This window comes from Hippocampus zosterae, chromosome 16, assembly GCF_025434085.1.
Source record: "Hippocampus zosterae strain Florida chromosome 16, ASM2543408v3, whole genome shotgun sequence".
Lineage (NCBI taxonomy): Eukaryota > Metazoa > Chordata > Actinopteri > Syngnathiformes > Syngnathidae > Hippocampus > Hippocampus zosterae.
The window spans coordinates 13,532,887-13,549,196 of NC_067466.1; the positions used below are offsets into that span (position 1 = coordinate 13,532,887).

A 16,310-nucleotide genomic window follows, 5' to 3' on the forward strand; every position below is an offset into this window, starting at 1 on the left:
GTCATGAGGTGACATTGGCTGGGAATACTGCTGATGTCGCATATTTCTCTACCCAGGAAATACCCCCGTCTGGATCCCCGTGCACGTGTTTGTATGAGGACGAGCTGCCAGAGCATTAGCCTACTGGCCCGTGGGTGCCAGAAGCTTTAGCACCGCGAGCAGAGTGGATGTGTGGCTTGAATGGGAAATGATGAGTTTGTACGGTGCTGCATTAGGTGGCAGCCAAAGCGCGTATCATTTTTGCTGCAATACAGGGTGTCACATTAGGCTGTGCAGTTTTTGTCAACATTCCATTCTGTTGCCAATGGCTTGCCGGTTGACACCGATAATATTGCAAAGCTGTTACCATCACATTGCAAACAAACTAACGTGTCTAAATACACGTCACGTACTGTATTCACAATACTGCATCACGACTGTAGTTTTTATCTCAACAAATGCAACTGCGACGTAAAACGTTTTAAAATTCCGACTTTCTTTGATGACTTTAACGCATCACTGACAAGTGTCCGACTTTGCTTTGTTTAGCGTCGTTACCATGGTGATCTCCCGCCTGCCCGTCCCACGCTTGTTGATGAACAAAAATACTATTATGGCCTCGATGGATTTACCGGCGACCTATTATGGCAAAATTGACAAAAGAAACCCGGTCATTGTGTCTTTTGAGCGAGACATTAACTCGTTTATGACAGTAATGAAACGAGTGGCGTCCTCCACCTGCCAGGACAACGTGTCTTATGCCAAAGGGTAGGCGAGCTAACGTTTAAATATTGAACGCTTTATTTTGCTTTGGAAGTAGCACGGCGGGGGGTTTTTTTTGTATACATATGTTTTAAGACTATGTTTTATCTTATCAACAAAGTTCTTAATATTAGAAACAAAAAAAAAAGGTTTTTGGTTGTACTGCAGTTCCATGTTGGGGTTATGGGCCAATGTTCCATGATGTTACTTTTCAGTCAAATGAAATTTTGGAAGGAATTTGAGTATACTGTATCCTTGAGGCTTTATTTTAGGCGGTGTGCTGTATGCTTATCAAGCTCCTAGTGCAGGGGTGCCCATTAGGTAGATCCTGATCTACCGGTAGATCTAAGACAGGTCCCAAGTAGATCCGAGGAGTGTCGAGAAGAAAAAAAACAAACAACCATTTGTGTGTCTTTGTACATGTTAGTAATATATTTTTTGTGTTAATATACACTGCACAATAATCAGTCTCATTTTCACCAAAAAATATATTAAAAAATAAAATAAAGCAGGTAAATCTTAAATTTGTGTGTGTGTGCGCGTGCGCGCGCCGGTAAGGGTAGATCCCGTGAGGTTAGTTGATCAAAAAGTAGATCTTCGATCCAAAAAGTTTGGGCACCCCTCTCCTAGTGCATGACACACATTGGGGGGAAAAAAAGTCATCATGTTTGTTTTTTGTTTTAATCACGTTGAAAGGGTTACACTGCTGGCTGAGATCTGGCGAAACTTCAAACCACGTCTGCCTTTTAAATTGTACCAGGAGCGCATGCTCCAGATTGGAGATTTTCTCACCGGATTAAAGGTAATTGTCACATAAACTGCCTGTTTTGAGTCATTTGTGTTATTTTTATTGATTTGTCTCTTCTCTACTCCAGTTATACCAGACGGCTCTGTCGCAAGGCTACAGTCTGCACCTGCTTCAGTTCTGCTCAACGAGTATAACCGACATTAAAGATGTGGAACACTTCTTGAAGTGCTTCTTTCCTGAAGGTTTTGACACAGACCAAGATGTCTTCATCATGAAGGTATTCTGTTGCGGTACTGTGATTATTTTTCTTCCTCGCCATGAAAAGTCTTGCCCATGCGGTGTTATTATTTTTGGCTGCTGGGTTTGTGTGTGTAGGTCCGTTCAATGCTGGGCTGTGCACTGTGCATATTTGAGCTGGAGAAAAGGCCCATGGTCCTCAGCCAGAAGGGGCTTTTGAAACTGCTGCATGTGCTGAACTTTGTTAGGATAATGATGCAGGCGTTTCACCAGAGCAAGCACCTCTGCTGGATAATTTACAACGGTAGACTAGTTTGATTTTTTTTCTTTGTGGAGTCGGTTCTTTTGGGTGAAATAGATTACCAGTCGTTTTCTTCCCGTTACCTGCCTTTTCCAGGTACGTTGCAGATCTTCAAAATGTGTAACTACCTGATGGCACTGAATCACAGTCCAAAGGTATGTCGTCTAAGATACTTAAAATTCTCCTTTCACGTAAAGCAGCATGTTGTTATATCGTTGGCAATCCATTGTCCACACGTTTCCCCTTTTGTGCTCCTTCTAGGCAATGGAGTATCTTCTTTGGGCAAGCCTCACTTTGGAGTCAAACATGCCCATCATGACTGTGAAACATCTGCCGTGGCTTGTCAAACTCTACTGTACTGCCTGTCATTGTTACTATGACAACCAGGCTTCTCTACAGGCAGAGGTGAAACCCACTCGTCGCACTGTTCAGACACCTAAATGATGACAACCTCGAAGCAACCTCAACTGTCTTCATTTGTGCTTCAAGCCCAATCCAAAAGAAGTCTTGTTTTAGTTTTATATTCCTGCGTTTTTGAACGGCTTACAGGAATTTGCCCGGCGAGCTCTTGGAAAAATCAATGACCTTGCAGAGCAGGAGAAGGAGAAGGAGTGTGGTGGTCCCGCAAACAAAGAGACTCAAATGGCCTTCAGAGAAGCCTCCATCAAGGCATCGGACCACTTTTATTTTTCATGAATTCTGTCATACTTTGCTGCAATTTTTTTCAAGATCTATGGAAAATGTTTAAAGCATAAGAATGGCAAATCTTGATGAATATCTTTTTAAAGTCTTTACCAGACCTTTTTCTTTTCTCTCTTTCTGCAGTTTAACTTGTGATGCATTCTAAGTTGAAATTTACATTAAAATGGGCTTTATTTTAATTCCTCACTTAATATATACTTTTTTTTCTTCTTCCAGCTGGCTGTCATGATGTTCAAGCGGGCTGTGTTTGAGACCCGGAGGAAACCCAAACACATGATAACAATCAAGAGCAAAACCACTCCCAAAGACTTTCCAAATGTAAAGAAAAGATGGGACATCAATATTAAGTTTAAAAGTCAATATGAATTGAAGAATTAGCATTGCTGCTAGAGTTAGATTTTTTTTTTTTTTGCTTTGTCATTGTTTGGCATCGTCATTCGTTAACATGAACTAAAAGAGTCTGAATGTGGCCCTAGATACCGTGGCCACGTAATGCCACAGAGCGAATGCTGATGGGCCTTTTTGACAGCAGCGCATCACAGTTTTTGGGCATCTGCGAAGCACTTTGGGACAGCTCCATGCGCCCGTTGCAGACGAAACTGCCGGAAGAACTCGAGCTACAGGAAGTGGTCCTGGAGCTCTTTGCCTCTGGTATCAGTATATTATCTGGTAGGTCAAAAAAAAAGAAGAAGAAGAGAAAAAAGGACAATTTAATACAGAGAAAATGTTGCCGGTGGAGTGATTGGAATTTCTACGTTTTATCAAGGAGTGGCTAGCACCAGTGACCAGAAACGTCAAGAACATGCTTGTGTTCCTCTAAGTGCGCTGTCCACAACATCAACTCTGATGGAATTAGCTATTGCAGGTAAGTCATGATCAATGTCATTTTTTTTTCTACTTCTCTACATGCTCAACAGACACTGAATACATGTTGTGAGTCGTCATGTGTTGTTTTGCTCCAGGAGAACACAAAGTGCCCGTCACGACCGCCGTCAGGTTCATCAAGTTGATGATTCAATACAAGCAACCGGATGTTTTTGTTGAACATTCACGACTGATGCTGGATATTTTATCCGTGAGCTCTTCTGTTTTTGTCCAGTTTAGTAGAAAAATAAGAGAATCTCAGATGCGCTGTCTTAATGGACGCCCCCGTGTGTTTGTCAGGTTGTGGAAGGTCCCGTGTTCAGGAAGGCAGAATACGAGCTCGCCTTGATCACTGGTTTCCTCACTCTGAAGTCCTCCCACCGAAGGCGTCTTAGAGAGGACGTCGGTAGTAGAAGTGATTATCTAGTGCAATCTTTGCCAACCTTTTTATTTTATTTTATTTTTTTACACACGAACACACCACCAAACAAGTATGCCACAATGCAATATCATTGGCGACCCCTTTCAGAGAATCAGTGCCATTTGCGTTCCTAGGAGATAAAATGCATAAAATGAATGCTAAAATTAATCTGCAAATGACATTTTTGTCCTAGAAATTGATTTAACAAGCAAAATGTGGTGGATTGATGAAATGAGGATATGTGGTGTCAGTGAAAGAGCATTTATTTGTTTGGCTGTCACTCCATGCCACTTGCATAGATAGATGAGCAAAAAAAACAAAACAAAAACGTTATTTGTAGTTAATAATAATTGTCACTCGGCACACAAATGTGTCACAGCAAAGTGGTTGGGAAGCCCTGGAGTGGCGTATGCCTCCCTTATAAACATCTCTCAAGAGCAAAATGATGACTTATCTGATGATCGCGTTGTATTCACATCAACGCCTGGTCTTGTTCATCGACGTTTTCCGCAGACAAATACAGAGGATCCCTCGATAGCATCCTTGGCTTGACGGAGACTCTGCACAAGGCAGTTTGTGATTCCGTCCCCGTAAGTGTTATATTCAATGATATTAATGCCCCGTCTTGCGTTCATAGTTAGGGGTAACGTTTCCGTGCGGGGTTGAGAATTATTTCCCCACGGTTTGTCTTACGTGTGCGGATTTGCAGGAGGCGCAGCCAGATGTGGAACTAGTTTGGGATGTTTTGCTCTTTCTCTGGGGGAAGCTGAAGCTGGTGATTCAGATGGATCAGATGAAAAACCCCGACTATACACAGGACCACGACAAGGTTAAAAATATGAACAGTCAGCGTGTTTTCAAATGGTCGCCGCATCATTTCTTGTGTACTCGATGCATGCGCCTGCATGTATTTCTCTCTCTGCCCACGCAGTGGGCGTGGTGCCTTTCCATGCAGTGCGAAGTGGCCTTTGCGTGTGACCTTGCGACGGTCGACTGCATCAAGACGGCAGAGATGATCCACAGCTTGGTCTTACTGCTCGAGAGCGCGGCCGATCGCATTACGCAGAGTGAGCGCGCTTATTTTGTCTCCGGGATAGAAAGAGGGCAATGTCATTTTTTTGTTTTATTTTGTTAGATGTTTTGATGTCTAAAACGGCCTTTTGTTCTCCGTATAGCTCCGCCTAAGGTCAAAGTTGGTCATGAAAAGAAATACTGCTTCACTCTGCTTAAGGTACTGAACTACATTTTGCATAACATCGAGAAACAGTTTAGCATGATATTTGCTGGAAGCAACTGCTGCTTTTTTTGTGTGTGTGTGTGTGTGTGTTCTCTTGCAGGGTTCACAAGTAGAGCTTCTTCAAAAAGTGCGGACGGTGGTTGAGAAGGGTTTTAAGGCTCTGGTCAAGCGTGTGATCACACTGATGCCCCACGATGGGACCGCTCCCCCCGACATTACTTACCTGCTGGCACGTATTGTTTCATCGGGAGCGCTCCCGTCTTCGTTCGTGACAAAAGTCTTCATTTTTCGAATGCTGTGATTGCCCTGTCGTTCTTTCCGAAAAGAGGGACGATGGAAACGGACAGAGTGAAATAAGTGAGAAGGAAAAGGAAGAAATCGAGTCAGATGCGAGAAGGGATCGGTCCACGCCGTCTACGCATACGTCCATGCTTGCGATAGACATTCTTCTTGAACTGGACATCATCTACCACCGGGCGTCTCTCAAGTTAATGCAGTTAAATGCAGGTGAGCCTCGATTGCCGCGTGGCTAAAACACGTCTTGCATTTGCAGATGCTTCTCCCGTTTGATGGTTTTCAGTGACGGAATCGGATCTCTTGGACAAGATCAAGAAGAACAAAGTGTCCAAAGCCCTTTTCCTGATCCAGAAGTCTTTGCTGCTGTATGATGGAAGCAAGGCAAATGAGTCGAGTGTCACCAGGAGTCTTCTCGAGGTTGTATTCAAAAATATTTTCTACGCCACGCACAAAACGTATGGTCAGGATATTTTGCAAAAGTTCTTCTGAGTACTGTAAATTCTTTAGGAGCCAAAAATCAAGATTCCTCTCACGCTGCTGACTGATAGTTACGAGTAACCAATAAATAACACCCATCCTTATCAATTTACAGGAAGCCTGTATTTTAATCGAGAAGGCGGCGGTAGAAGAGAGAAAATTGTACATCGCCAACAGTCCAAAGTTATCACTTGAAAAAAAAGGCAAATTGCTGAAGGACGAGAAGGAAATCCCTCCACCTCGTCCTGTCTTAATCTCACGTACCAACCGCTCCTTAACCTTTGCGCCCGCACCCTACCACATGGAGGGGCAAGTAAGGTTTCTTCTTTTTTATTATCCCCCCCCCTCCGAGAACAACACAATGCATTCCGATGAATTTCCTTTCCTACATCAATCAAGGTGTGCTGGTACCAACTGTGCGGACGTGCAGCCGAGGGCATGGACCTGAAAGTCCGCCTCGGAGACTTCAGCCTGGCGGGAACTGGAAATTTGGTTTGCGATTTCATCCGAAATGTTTTTATCGAAGGAACCCCGATGCCTTCACGCGCGATAACGACAAAGTTTTTGCAGGTACCAGCAGTCTGTGGTGAATGGCAGCTGAAGGCGGAGAAGTTGGAACCCAACCAGAAGTACGTTTTTGCCATCGCAGCATACACCAGCCAAGGGAAGTTACTAGGCAACGCCATTGGGGCCACGACCTTCCCACTGATGACTTCCATGCCGCAGTCGCTGCTTTCCTCGTGGGCTCACTTGGCACAGGTACGCTTTTGTTTAAATTTCCACGCGTGCAGATCTTGTGTTAGCATAACCACGCGACTTGAATGACGATCGCTTTTTTTTTTTTGCCTGTGTTCTCAGGTGGCATTTCAAACCAAACAATTTGACATTGCAAAGAAAGCATGCAAGGAATTATGGAACCATTTTACCCTTCCTTACAGCGGGCCCAAAAAAATACAAGACAGAATTGCCTCAACATCGTGAGGAGCTCGAACCTGCGTCCGTCTCAAGTGTGGTCTTCGCTCCTCTGAGTCGACGCGTCTTTTCTTTACAGGCTGCACATGAAGTATCTGCAGTGCTCGTCGCCACTCCTGTGTCAGCTCTTCCTCACGTCCATCTTCATCGAGACGGACATCAACATTCAGCAGCAATCGCTCCTCTGCGACTCGCGCAGCTTCTGTGGGCTCTTTGTATGGAAACAGGTGCGCAACGCCATATTCAAAGTGGACGTTGATGCGGATTTAGAGAAGCAATATTAGCACGTGTTGTTTGTACAGGAAGCCAGACTTGTCGAATGTGAGCGATTGATGGTCGCCATGGACTTGGCCATGTGGTTAAATGACAGCAGTTCGGCCGTTCAAGCTGTAATCAGCTGCTATGGCCTCTTGGTTCCGTTCATCTTCCATCAGATCCCTTGCGATCCCGCAGTCAAGGTATGGACGCATGGCGTGGACTCCCGGTGTCGACATTGTTTCCGCCAAATCGCGATTGTGTTTTTCTTTTTTCAGTTGCTGACCAAATGTTTGAACGTGCTGAGGGACAATGAAGCTCACCTCAAACAAAAGTGGTCCAAGAACACAGTGGAGATGCTGATGCACATGATTGCCTGCATCACCAACTATCTGTCCAAGGTACGTGCGCATCAGAAGACCGCCGGAAGTGTTTCCATCGGGTGTCACCCTGTTTTTTTTTTTTAATGATATTCCCGCTCGTAATTTTCCTCCGTCGCCAGGCATTGCGTGCACAGAAGGACTACCAGAAAGCCTCGCAGGTGATAGACTGTGGTCATGTTCTTCTCCAAGACGTCTTTGATGCCCAGGAGCGCTTCATTAGACTTGCTTGCAAACGTGTGTCGGTAAAGATGAGCGTTTTAAAAAAAACAAAATTGTTCATTCTTTTTATTCTGGTTTTCAAATGTACATTGAGAAAGTTGGTATTTCAAGATCCGTTCAGGTTTTGATTTTCAATCCATTTCCTGTGTTTTTGTGGACGCGCATGTTTTTAGTCAAAGTCGGAAGATCCTGCTGCGGTGAAGAAAGAAATGAGAAAATGTGTCCAATTGAAGGTCCTGTTTGGGAAGTTCAAGGAGGTCATCAGAGCTCAACCAGATCCCGACGCGGTGATTGGTAAGAAACTATTTTAAAAAGTATTTCAGGCGAACTTCCAAAGTTGAACAATCGAGCTGAATTACAAAATGACATTTTTTGGGGGGACGTTTTATTTTGAAGGTTCCACCTCATTTTAACTCACATTTGCAAATCACAACAATATTAAATTACTCAATCTCTTGCGTCATCGGATAATGTCCGCTCTGTATGCTTCAATAGAGAGCTCGCCCTCACTGAGTGGTTCTGAGGACATCGCCACACTGCGCGAGCGGATCTTCACGAGCACGCTGCCGCATGCCTATCGGATTGGTAAGCAATGTGCATCAGATTTATGTTTCCAAACAACGATTCCTATTTTGAGCTTTGCCTGACTTGTGTTTTTTTGTCATAGTGATGCAGCTCGGCAGCCATTCAAATTTCTTGGAGATTTCGGCGCTCTTGCTTCAGCGAGCCTTAGAGGAAGGACACCTCGATCTTGTTTTACAATGGGGTCAAACCATATTTCGATTTCTCGCCAGGTAGGAGTTTTGGCTAACCACGGTTAGACTGAAATAAATCATAATCTCTGCTTTTGGTCTTGACTTCATGATGGATTTTTTTGAAATTTTGCCCACGGAGATGAAGAACTAACAGTTTTGCAAATGGTTCTGCCTTTGACAGGAGGGATGACGAAATGGTCGTGTCCGCCAAATGTTCAGAGAGAAACGCTCAAAGTGAGAAAGAAGCTAATGAGACTGCTGCGACGGAAGGTCAAACATCACAGGTAAAAAAAAATTTAAAAAACGCAAAGGGATAAGCGACAGATTTATATCGAGGCAAAGAATTGTCTTAGCAATGTGATCGCTATGATCTTTGATTGCAGAAGACAACGAAAAAGACTCCAAAGAAACGGAAGAAGCTGAGACGCGGAGCACTTCTGACAGCGAGAACTGTCAGGTAGACGATATTCAGTCGCGTCGTTTTATTGACGGAGTCTCAGCGGACTGCGTTTGTTGCGTAGGGAGATGAAGGCTGTAGAGAGGCTGCTGTCCTCGATGAATACCGTCGTGGAACGACACTCCAGGCGGCTCCAGCTGAGAAGGAGGTGCTCCGAGGAAAGAGTGTGGAGGTCCCAGATCAATTACAACCTCGCTCAGGCGCATCTGACACTCTTCGAACAGGACTTGCACCCTTTGCATGGAGGATCTCTGCAGGCCAGGTTCACGCGATGCCTCGTCGGATCTCTCCGGGTCGCGCCGGAGTACAGACCGAATGACGCGGCGTATGTTTCAGGTACAGCCACTTAAATCTCTCAATCTTCTTTCTGGCCAACTCTGGGGTCCTGCTCAAGAGGAACTTAGAGGAGCAGCAAGCCACCGTATGCGAAGTCAGTACAGAGAGACGCTTGTCGCATTCGGATCTGTCGGATGAAGCTTCGAGCAAAGACTGTGATAAAAACGGTCGGTAAGATTGAGACCATGTACAAACGATTTGAAACGGAGAAAATATTTTGCTTTTGCTTTGTCGCCTACTAGAGGATAGCTGTGACAGTGTGGAGAGTTGCGAGGAGGTGGAAGAGCCCCCTCAAAAGCCAGAGGTGCCAAAAACCGTGCCCTTGGAGTCACTGGAGAAAGCCGCTTTACATCTGCGCAGGGCCATGGTACAGTTTGTGAACAGAGCTCGGATTTTTAAAATGGGCGCAACTTTCCAGGCCATTTTTCGATGGGGTTAAAATACATTTTAAAAAATAAACTCGTTGAAATACATATAAAATAGTTCACAATTATTCTCATTTATTATTTAAAATTAATTGAATTAATTAGCCACCTATTCAATGAAACAATATTCATTCATTCATCTTCCGAGCCGCTTGATCCCCACTAGGGTCGCGGGGGGTGCTGGAGCCTATCCCAGCTGTCTCCGGGCAGTAGGCGGGGACACCCTGAATCGGTTGCCAGCCAATCGCAGGGCACACAGAGACGAACAACAAACCACGCTCACACTCACACCTAGGGACAATTTAGAGTTCAATCAGCCTGCCATGCATATTTTTGGAATGTGGGAGGAAACCGGAGCACCCGCAGAAAACCCACGCAGGCCCGGGGGAGAACATGCAAACTCCACACAGGGAGGCCGGAGCTGGAATCGAACCCAGTACCTCTGCACTGTGAAGCCGACGTGCTAACCACTGGCCTACCGGGCCGCCCCTGAAACAATACAAATTTACAAATTGGTTACTTTACAAATATATTTTTGGGGGGGTAAAATTGTTCATTTTTACAGTAGGATAATAAATGCTCCTTTTTTTTATTGTGTCATATCGACAACTGATTTATTCAGAATAAATTATTGCAAAATAGTTTAGTAATCAAACGGCACTTGCTCATTTTGCTCATAAATGTCTACTGGGCCGCACGGAGCGGGCCGCTGATTGCCATAGTTTTTCCAACCCCGGCATAAATGTTTCTAATATAAATTGACTCTTAAGCAGGCAATGTACACGAAAATGTAAATGTCAAGATTTACTCGCTACTAGCCACTATTTCAGCCTCCTTTGAAAACAAAACAAACAAAAAACACAAAATGACAAATTGCAGTCTCATGCCGCATGAGTTCTGTGTGACTATTTTTGTTTTGGAACGTATTTGTGTGAAAATATTTGTTCTTTTTCAGGTGCTTGCCCACCGTGGCGGTCATTGGACCAACTTGCAGAAGGTCTGTCACAGTGTGTGGGAAGAAAGCAACAGACTTACTGCGTTACATCAGACAGCGTCTCGGCTTCAACCGCCCTTCCTGGTTACATCACGAGAGTTGCACAACACCTTCACCCCTCTATTAATACTCGCAACAGATCTTATCATGGACATGCTAAGCAGACTGGGAGTAAGTGTCAACGTACACGACAATACGGCTCAGTATGTGGCATCTGTTCAAAACATTAAGCGACACTGAAGCGCTTTTTGTTGCGCTACCCCCCTTTGTTAACATTTCAAGCTATGGCGTTTGTACGACAGCGTGACTGAGGAGGAACAAGAGTTCAGTCTCTGCTTCTCAGCTCCGCTGGATGACTGCACCCAAGTGGACATGCGTTTTGTGCACGCTTTAGTCTTGCGCACTCTGGAGCTGCTCCATGACAGCGGCAAATGGGAGCGCCTGGCACACTTTGCCCTGATCTTCAACTCATGCACCCGGTAAATGTTACCGTCGAGGTTTAAGCGCACGACAAGGAGACCCACGTTTGAAAAAAAAAATCCATGTTTTATCGCGAATGTGACTTGTGTCGTCCTAGCGAACGATATGCCTTGACAGTGACTCCCCTGTTGGTCCTCGCCCAGAGGAAGCTCCTTGAAAGGATTCGTGCGAATGGAGGGTCAAAGGTCCCGCAGCCGCACCATGTCAAGACTCGGTGGACCACTGGCAAGGAGGTAGCGCGTTTGAACGTCATCATTTGGGAAATGACTCTGCCGTATTTCAAAGCATCCTCTCTATATGTGTGTGTGTGTGTGTGGGGGGGGGTGTTTTAGGTAACGTACAAGACTTACGCAGGGTGTCAGCTGTTCAGTGGGTGGATCCGTCATTGCGCCAACAAGTCATCAAGCTCTGTGGCCAAATTCTCGCCGAATGAAGAAACCGAACTCAGAGGTTAGAATACCAGCTGTAGTCACAGGCCGCCTTCTATAGCGTCAGTGATGTTTTCTGCGTGTCCTTCAGAGGCGGAAATCAAGCGCTCCCAGTCTCTTGTGTGTGTTCCTCTGGATGTGGCCAACACACTGTACTATTACCGTCAAGCTATTGAGAGGATACCGCATTGCCTTCAAGTGTTCCGCTATAGCAGATCGCTACTGCTGCTGCTACTGGCCAATACGCAGCCGGGTTTTGAAAGCGAGCAGTGCTGCGAGAACACATCAGACTTGATTGACTTCAATCCCATACTGATCACCACACCAAACATCCAGCCTTGGGACCTGATTAATAAAGACCACATTACTCCGGATACTCTCTACAATCTCCCGGTCAGCTCTGACTACATGCCCAGAATCATCTCGACGTACTTGGCTTCCACAAGTAAGAGCAAAATAAAAAGAAAAGAAAAAAAAGACAAGTAGAAATGGTGCAGATGAGTTGCGTGCTTGAGAAAACAACTTCATTTCAATAACTTGTGTTTGCGTTTCTCGCAGAATATATCCAGACCAACAGCCAAGAATCCCTCAGCGTGTTTGTTCTGCATGAAATGGGAAACCTGTATTTCTACGACTCAAACGCACGGTCAGAAAGCTATTTTCTTCCCAGTCTGCGAATGAAACAAGTCTTTTATTGGAAGCCTTTTCATGCAATTGCATTGCCAAAACTAGCTTAACTCATTCAGTAACAGCCAATTCTGGACCAAGTCTGAAAAGACGTTTAAAAACGTCTTTGGGAGTGAATGAGTTAAGCACGTTGCCAGCTTTTCATCATTGTCCTGGAATTTCCCCCCCCCCCCCTTTTTTTATGCATAGGTTGGCACACTCTTACTGGAGTAAAGCTGTTGATACCGCCTTACACAGCCCAGCTGTGATAGATAAATGGGACTGGGTGTCGTTTGGAGGCGGCACCCTGCAACAAACTCTGAGACAGGCCGGCCTTTGGGGGTGTCTGCAGGCCGCCGTGATCACTGCTAAAATTGCTCAGTATGTTCTCATCGTGGGGGTGGTTATTTTAAAAGTTGCATTTTTGTTGTTGTTGTTAGCAGCCGTTTTTTTTTTTTCAACTTTAGCAATGTTTTGTATGTGTTAGGTATATTCTAACTTCAGATATCAGCCAGAGGACCAAGTGCTGTCTCTTGTCAGCTCACCTTTTCAAGGTAAATCGTAGATTGATTAGACACGCCCCTCTCGCCGCGAGCAGTGTATTGATATGTATATCTTATGACTCCCCCGCATTCCCTAGTGCGTGCTGTGCTGCTCCCTGGCTCATCCCCTGGATGACCTCCGCTATGCTTCATACAGCATCGGCGATGAACTCCTCCCCGGAGTGGATCTTTTCTCCGAACCCCACAGGGCCGATCTCGCCGCCACTGTCGCCAGCCTGAACTTCATTTGCCAATGGCTGTTCATCGCGGGCTACCACAAAACGGTAGACACGCAAACATACTGCAACTGCGTTGTGATTGTGCTTTCGGTGACGTCATTACAGGAGCAAGCCTAATAAAGTCGTTGAATTATGCCGGCGTGACTCATCGTGGATCGATTAAGCGTGCAATTCTGAAGCATTGAAAAAAGTTTTGCAATTTCAGCTCCTACCCATGCTGGCGCTTTATCAGCATTTTGTGGGGACAGTATGTCGAGATGTTCAACGGAATGTTGAAAGCAGGATACTTAAGGTCAGCAGATTTCTTTTTTTTTCTTTTTTAATCATTCTGCTCAATGCGTTTTATTTATTTATGTCTGTGACATTTACTTGCAGGTACGCGCGCTCACCGAACTGTGCTACTTCTCTGAGGCCATAAAGGAGACAGAGCAGCTCTCAAGAGGGGCAGGGATTCTTCTCCCTAACGGCCGCTACATCGTTCGTGAGTCTCGCCAAGTACGAGCGCTCACTCGGATTTCAAACCGCACAGTGTAACTTCGTAAAACTTGACGAAATAATACACTGTGTTTGTTTAGCAGTCAAAGACGATGTTTTGGAACAACAAGTCCCTCCTGGACAATGTCCAGGTACTGTCGCTGCTCCGTTTCTGTGTTCAGTAAATTTGTTTATTGTGTCTGCGCACTGCGTAGATGTTACGATGTGACTTCTGTCCTAGGCTTTAGAGGCACTTGTGAGCTGCGAGCTTTCTCCTGAGGTCAGCATGCTTTACGGATCCACGTTGGGTTTTCGATTTAACCTTGCGCGTGTTCAACTCACCCTCGCCCTCAGTGGCACTGTAGCTGGTCCTCCTGAGCCAGGTCTGCAAACAGAAGCCTTTCCATGTGGATGATGCTGTTTTAACTGTGCTGCACTTTTTATTTTAATATATTTTAATTTAATATATGCAAATATGATTAGTGACTGATTATGAAGTGGACCCAGAAGAACAGGAGCAAGTCCCAATGGACACTGAGGAGTCGGACCAACAGGAGGAAAAGCCAAAAGGGAGCGGATTTGCTTCTCAGCAGAACCTCACTCTTGAAAAGATTAAGGTAAGACTTTCTCACCAATCTTCCTTCAGTTCCTGTGCTGATCTGTCATCTTTTGTTTCTTCTGTTGTAGTACCTACTGCTAGAAGCAGCTACCATCTTTTTGGACTTGATATTGGAGAAACTCCCATGTCCTTCCTACAGTGAAATTGAGAACATGGAATTGAAACTCGAGGCGAATCTTCTGAAGGCCAACCTCTACCTGCAGCAAGGACGCGTTGCGCAAAGGTTTAAAATCACTCGGGGCATGTTTGACTTGACGTTTGATATATTTTGCCAATTATTAGTTTCCTATGTGTACATCCTCAGTTCGGACATGGCAGTTTCGTCACTGATGCTGCTGCAGGACTTTAAAGAATCCATACCGGATCATAAGAAAACAACTTCTGAGCTTCCATTTACTGAGACTGAACAGGTCGCATTTCAGTTATATATTTGGAAAGAATGCCTGGTTGAGGAAAAAAATAGATTTGTATGCAAACATGACAAGAATGGCTGATCTGTTAAAAGTATAGGGTGCAAGAATGCATGTGGTGATTTGTATTATATTCTGCCAACAGGGAACTGAACACTGTACGCACCACGAGGACTGCTCCAGAGCAGTTGAGGCCAGTGAGAGGGTTGGAGGGGCTCTGTGGTTACGTTGCCGCGTGGCACTGCTCCGTTGTGTTCTTGTACAAGCTTCCGATGTCACGGTTCCTAATCCAGGTCTGTTTTTGTGGCTTCTTTGTGTCATGCTAAGGCTTAATTTTTTTTTTTTTTTTAGTTTAGCATCGACCACTCACAAAAAAGTTAGTGGCTTTAAACGAAACTTTTTGTGACTTCCTTTAAAGGTAAGCTTCACGAGAGGGCAGCTCAGGTGTTAAAGCAGAGCCTGCAGGATTGTGCTCTATTGGGAGATGTCGACACGCAAGCTCTTTTGCTGGTTGAAGGCTCACAATTAAAATCACGAAGAAGCAGGGGAGACGATGGCGTGTCACTCTTGCAGGTATCAACACAACACATCATGAGAATAGACAGCAATGAGCAGAGTAGAGGTCATAATGCATTTAATGTTGTAAAATAACTCTATACTGCGTTTGTTTACAGGAAGCAGTGAGCCTTCTGTCAGGACGGCCTCGCATGCCACCGGGATCCAGCGTGACCCTGATTAGAGCCACTTTACGTCTTAGTAGCATAAAAAGCACACAAAGCAAACTTCTAAATCTGACTCATAAACTTTTACAAAAACAGGTAGACACATACTAGCACCTACAAAGAGTTTGTGTATAAGTAGGATCACTAAGTCAGTTTTCTTGCTCATTTCAGCTATGCGAGTTTGGTGAGAATGTTATATTGGATGATGGAAAAGTTTCTATTCCTCCTCCTGGACCCAGAAACATTTACCTCCCTTACCTGCAAATGTTAGATCAAACAACTTAGTAAAAATCGTAAGTTCTCGGTTCAATCCTTTTTGATGTGTTTAATTACAGAAAAGCAATGCGGATTACTTAACTTTCTTCCATAGTCACAGAACTCTACAAAAAATGGATACATGCATGTGTTTTATGGAGAAAAATGTGTGGGAACCATAAACGTGTATATTAGTGTATGTGTAATGCTGTTGTGTAAATTTCCTTTCAGGTTATATTTTGGATTGTGGTGCAGTGAAGAAGCCATTCCAGTGCGCCCGGGAATATTTGGATGCGTAGAACCACCAAGCCATTTATTGAATTAATTTTAAAAATTAGAATAGGATTTATGTAAATAAGATGTTAGATGTCTAATAAAAAAAATAATGAGCGGTGTTATTTTATTCTGCCTTCTTCTTGTTATAAAACACAATTTTACATTGTTTTAATTGCCATTTTTTGGGATACATTTGTTTTTAACATTATCGTCCATTATAAAAAGCAAATATGGCCTTTGATTACAAAATGTTGTGCTATTATGCCGGAGCACTTCGTACTTATTTTTCTTGTTCATTGTTACTTTACTGGAAGTGGTCGCCATTTTATTTTATTTTGACAGCAGGAACCAGAAACAGTCGTGTGTGTGTGCTCTGTA

General features: G+C 44.4%; 1 protein-coding gene across 4 annotated transcripts; it reads left to right on the top strand.

The window, feature by feature from the left end:
* Positions 1-257: 257 nt before the first annotated feature.
* LOC127588421 (cilia- and flagella-associated protein 54-like) lies at positions 258-16,170 on the top strand. 4 transcript variants are annotated; one of them, XM_052047123.1, is made up of 56 exons: positions 258-747; positions 1,438-1,543; positions 1,617-1,766; positions 1,865-2,030; positions 2,124-2,182; positions 2,289-2,432; positions 2,577-2,696; positions 2,946-3,047; positions 3,206-3,398; positions 3,496-3,594; positions 3,692-3,804; positions 3,894-4,008; positions 4,528-4,604; positions 4,724-4,843; positions 4,946-5,081; positions 5,190-5,245; positions 5,352-5,480; positions 5,578-5,758; positions 5,832-5,965; positions 6,141-6,338; positions 6,425-6,517; positions 6,596-6,784; positions 6,884-7,002; positions 7,077-7,224; positions 7,300-7,455; positions 7,531-7,653; positions 7,755-7,877; positions 8,028-8,148; positions 8,350-8,439; positions 8,522-8,648; positions 8,791-8,893; positions 8,993-9,066; positions 9,131-9,328; positions 9,403-9,569; positions 9,645-9,769; positions 10,783-10,992; positions 11,104-11,300; positions 11,399-11,534; positions 11,634-11,751; positions 11,821-12,174; positions 12,288-12,375; positions 12,606-12,776; positions 12,883-12,949; positions 13,036-13,221; positions 13,382-13,468; positions 13,552-13,671; positions 13,752-13,802; positions 13,892-14,033; positions 14,134-14,267; positions 14,338-14,492; positions 14,574-14,679; positions 14,825-14,972; positions 15,098-15,252; positions 15,354-15,497; positions 15,573-15,694; positions 15,888-16,170. In XM_052047123.1, the coding sequence occupies exons 1-55, from the start codon at positions 539-541 to the stop codon at positions 15,684-15,686; spliced, it is 7,446 nt and encodes a 2,481-aa protein (XP_051903083.1). In that variant the 5' UTR covers positions 258-538; the 3' UTR covers positions 15,687-15,694; positions 15,888-16,170. The 4 variants fall into 4 exon arrangements, 3 of the variants coding, with proteins under 3 accessions (XP_051903083.1, XP_051903084.1, XP_051903085.1); XM_052047124.1 differs by having other exon boundaries at positions 13,755-13,802; XM_052047125.1 differs by having other exon boundaries at positions 3,894-3,999.
* The last annotated feature ends 140 nt before the right edge of the window (positions 16,171-16,310 follow it).

What these genes read in the sequence shown, in the direction of transcription:
- LOC127588421 (XM_052047123.1), top strand. Translation starts at nt 539, where the DNA reads ATGGTGATCTCCCGCCTGCCCGTCCCACGCTTGTTGATGAACAAAAAT. An exon ending in ATATTTCGATTTCTCGCCAG is followed by an intron (nt 8,649 to 8,790) that starts GTAGGAGTTTTG and finishes TGCCTTTGACAG; the next exon opens with GAGGGATGACGAAATGGTCG. An exon ending in TGTCACGGTTCCTAATCCAG is followed by an intron (nt 14,973 to 15,097) that starts GTCTGTTTTTGT and finishes CTTCCTTTAAAG; the next exon opens with GTAAGCTTCACGAGAGGGCA.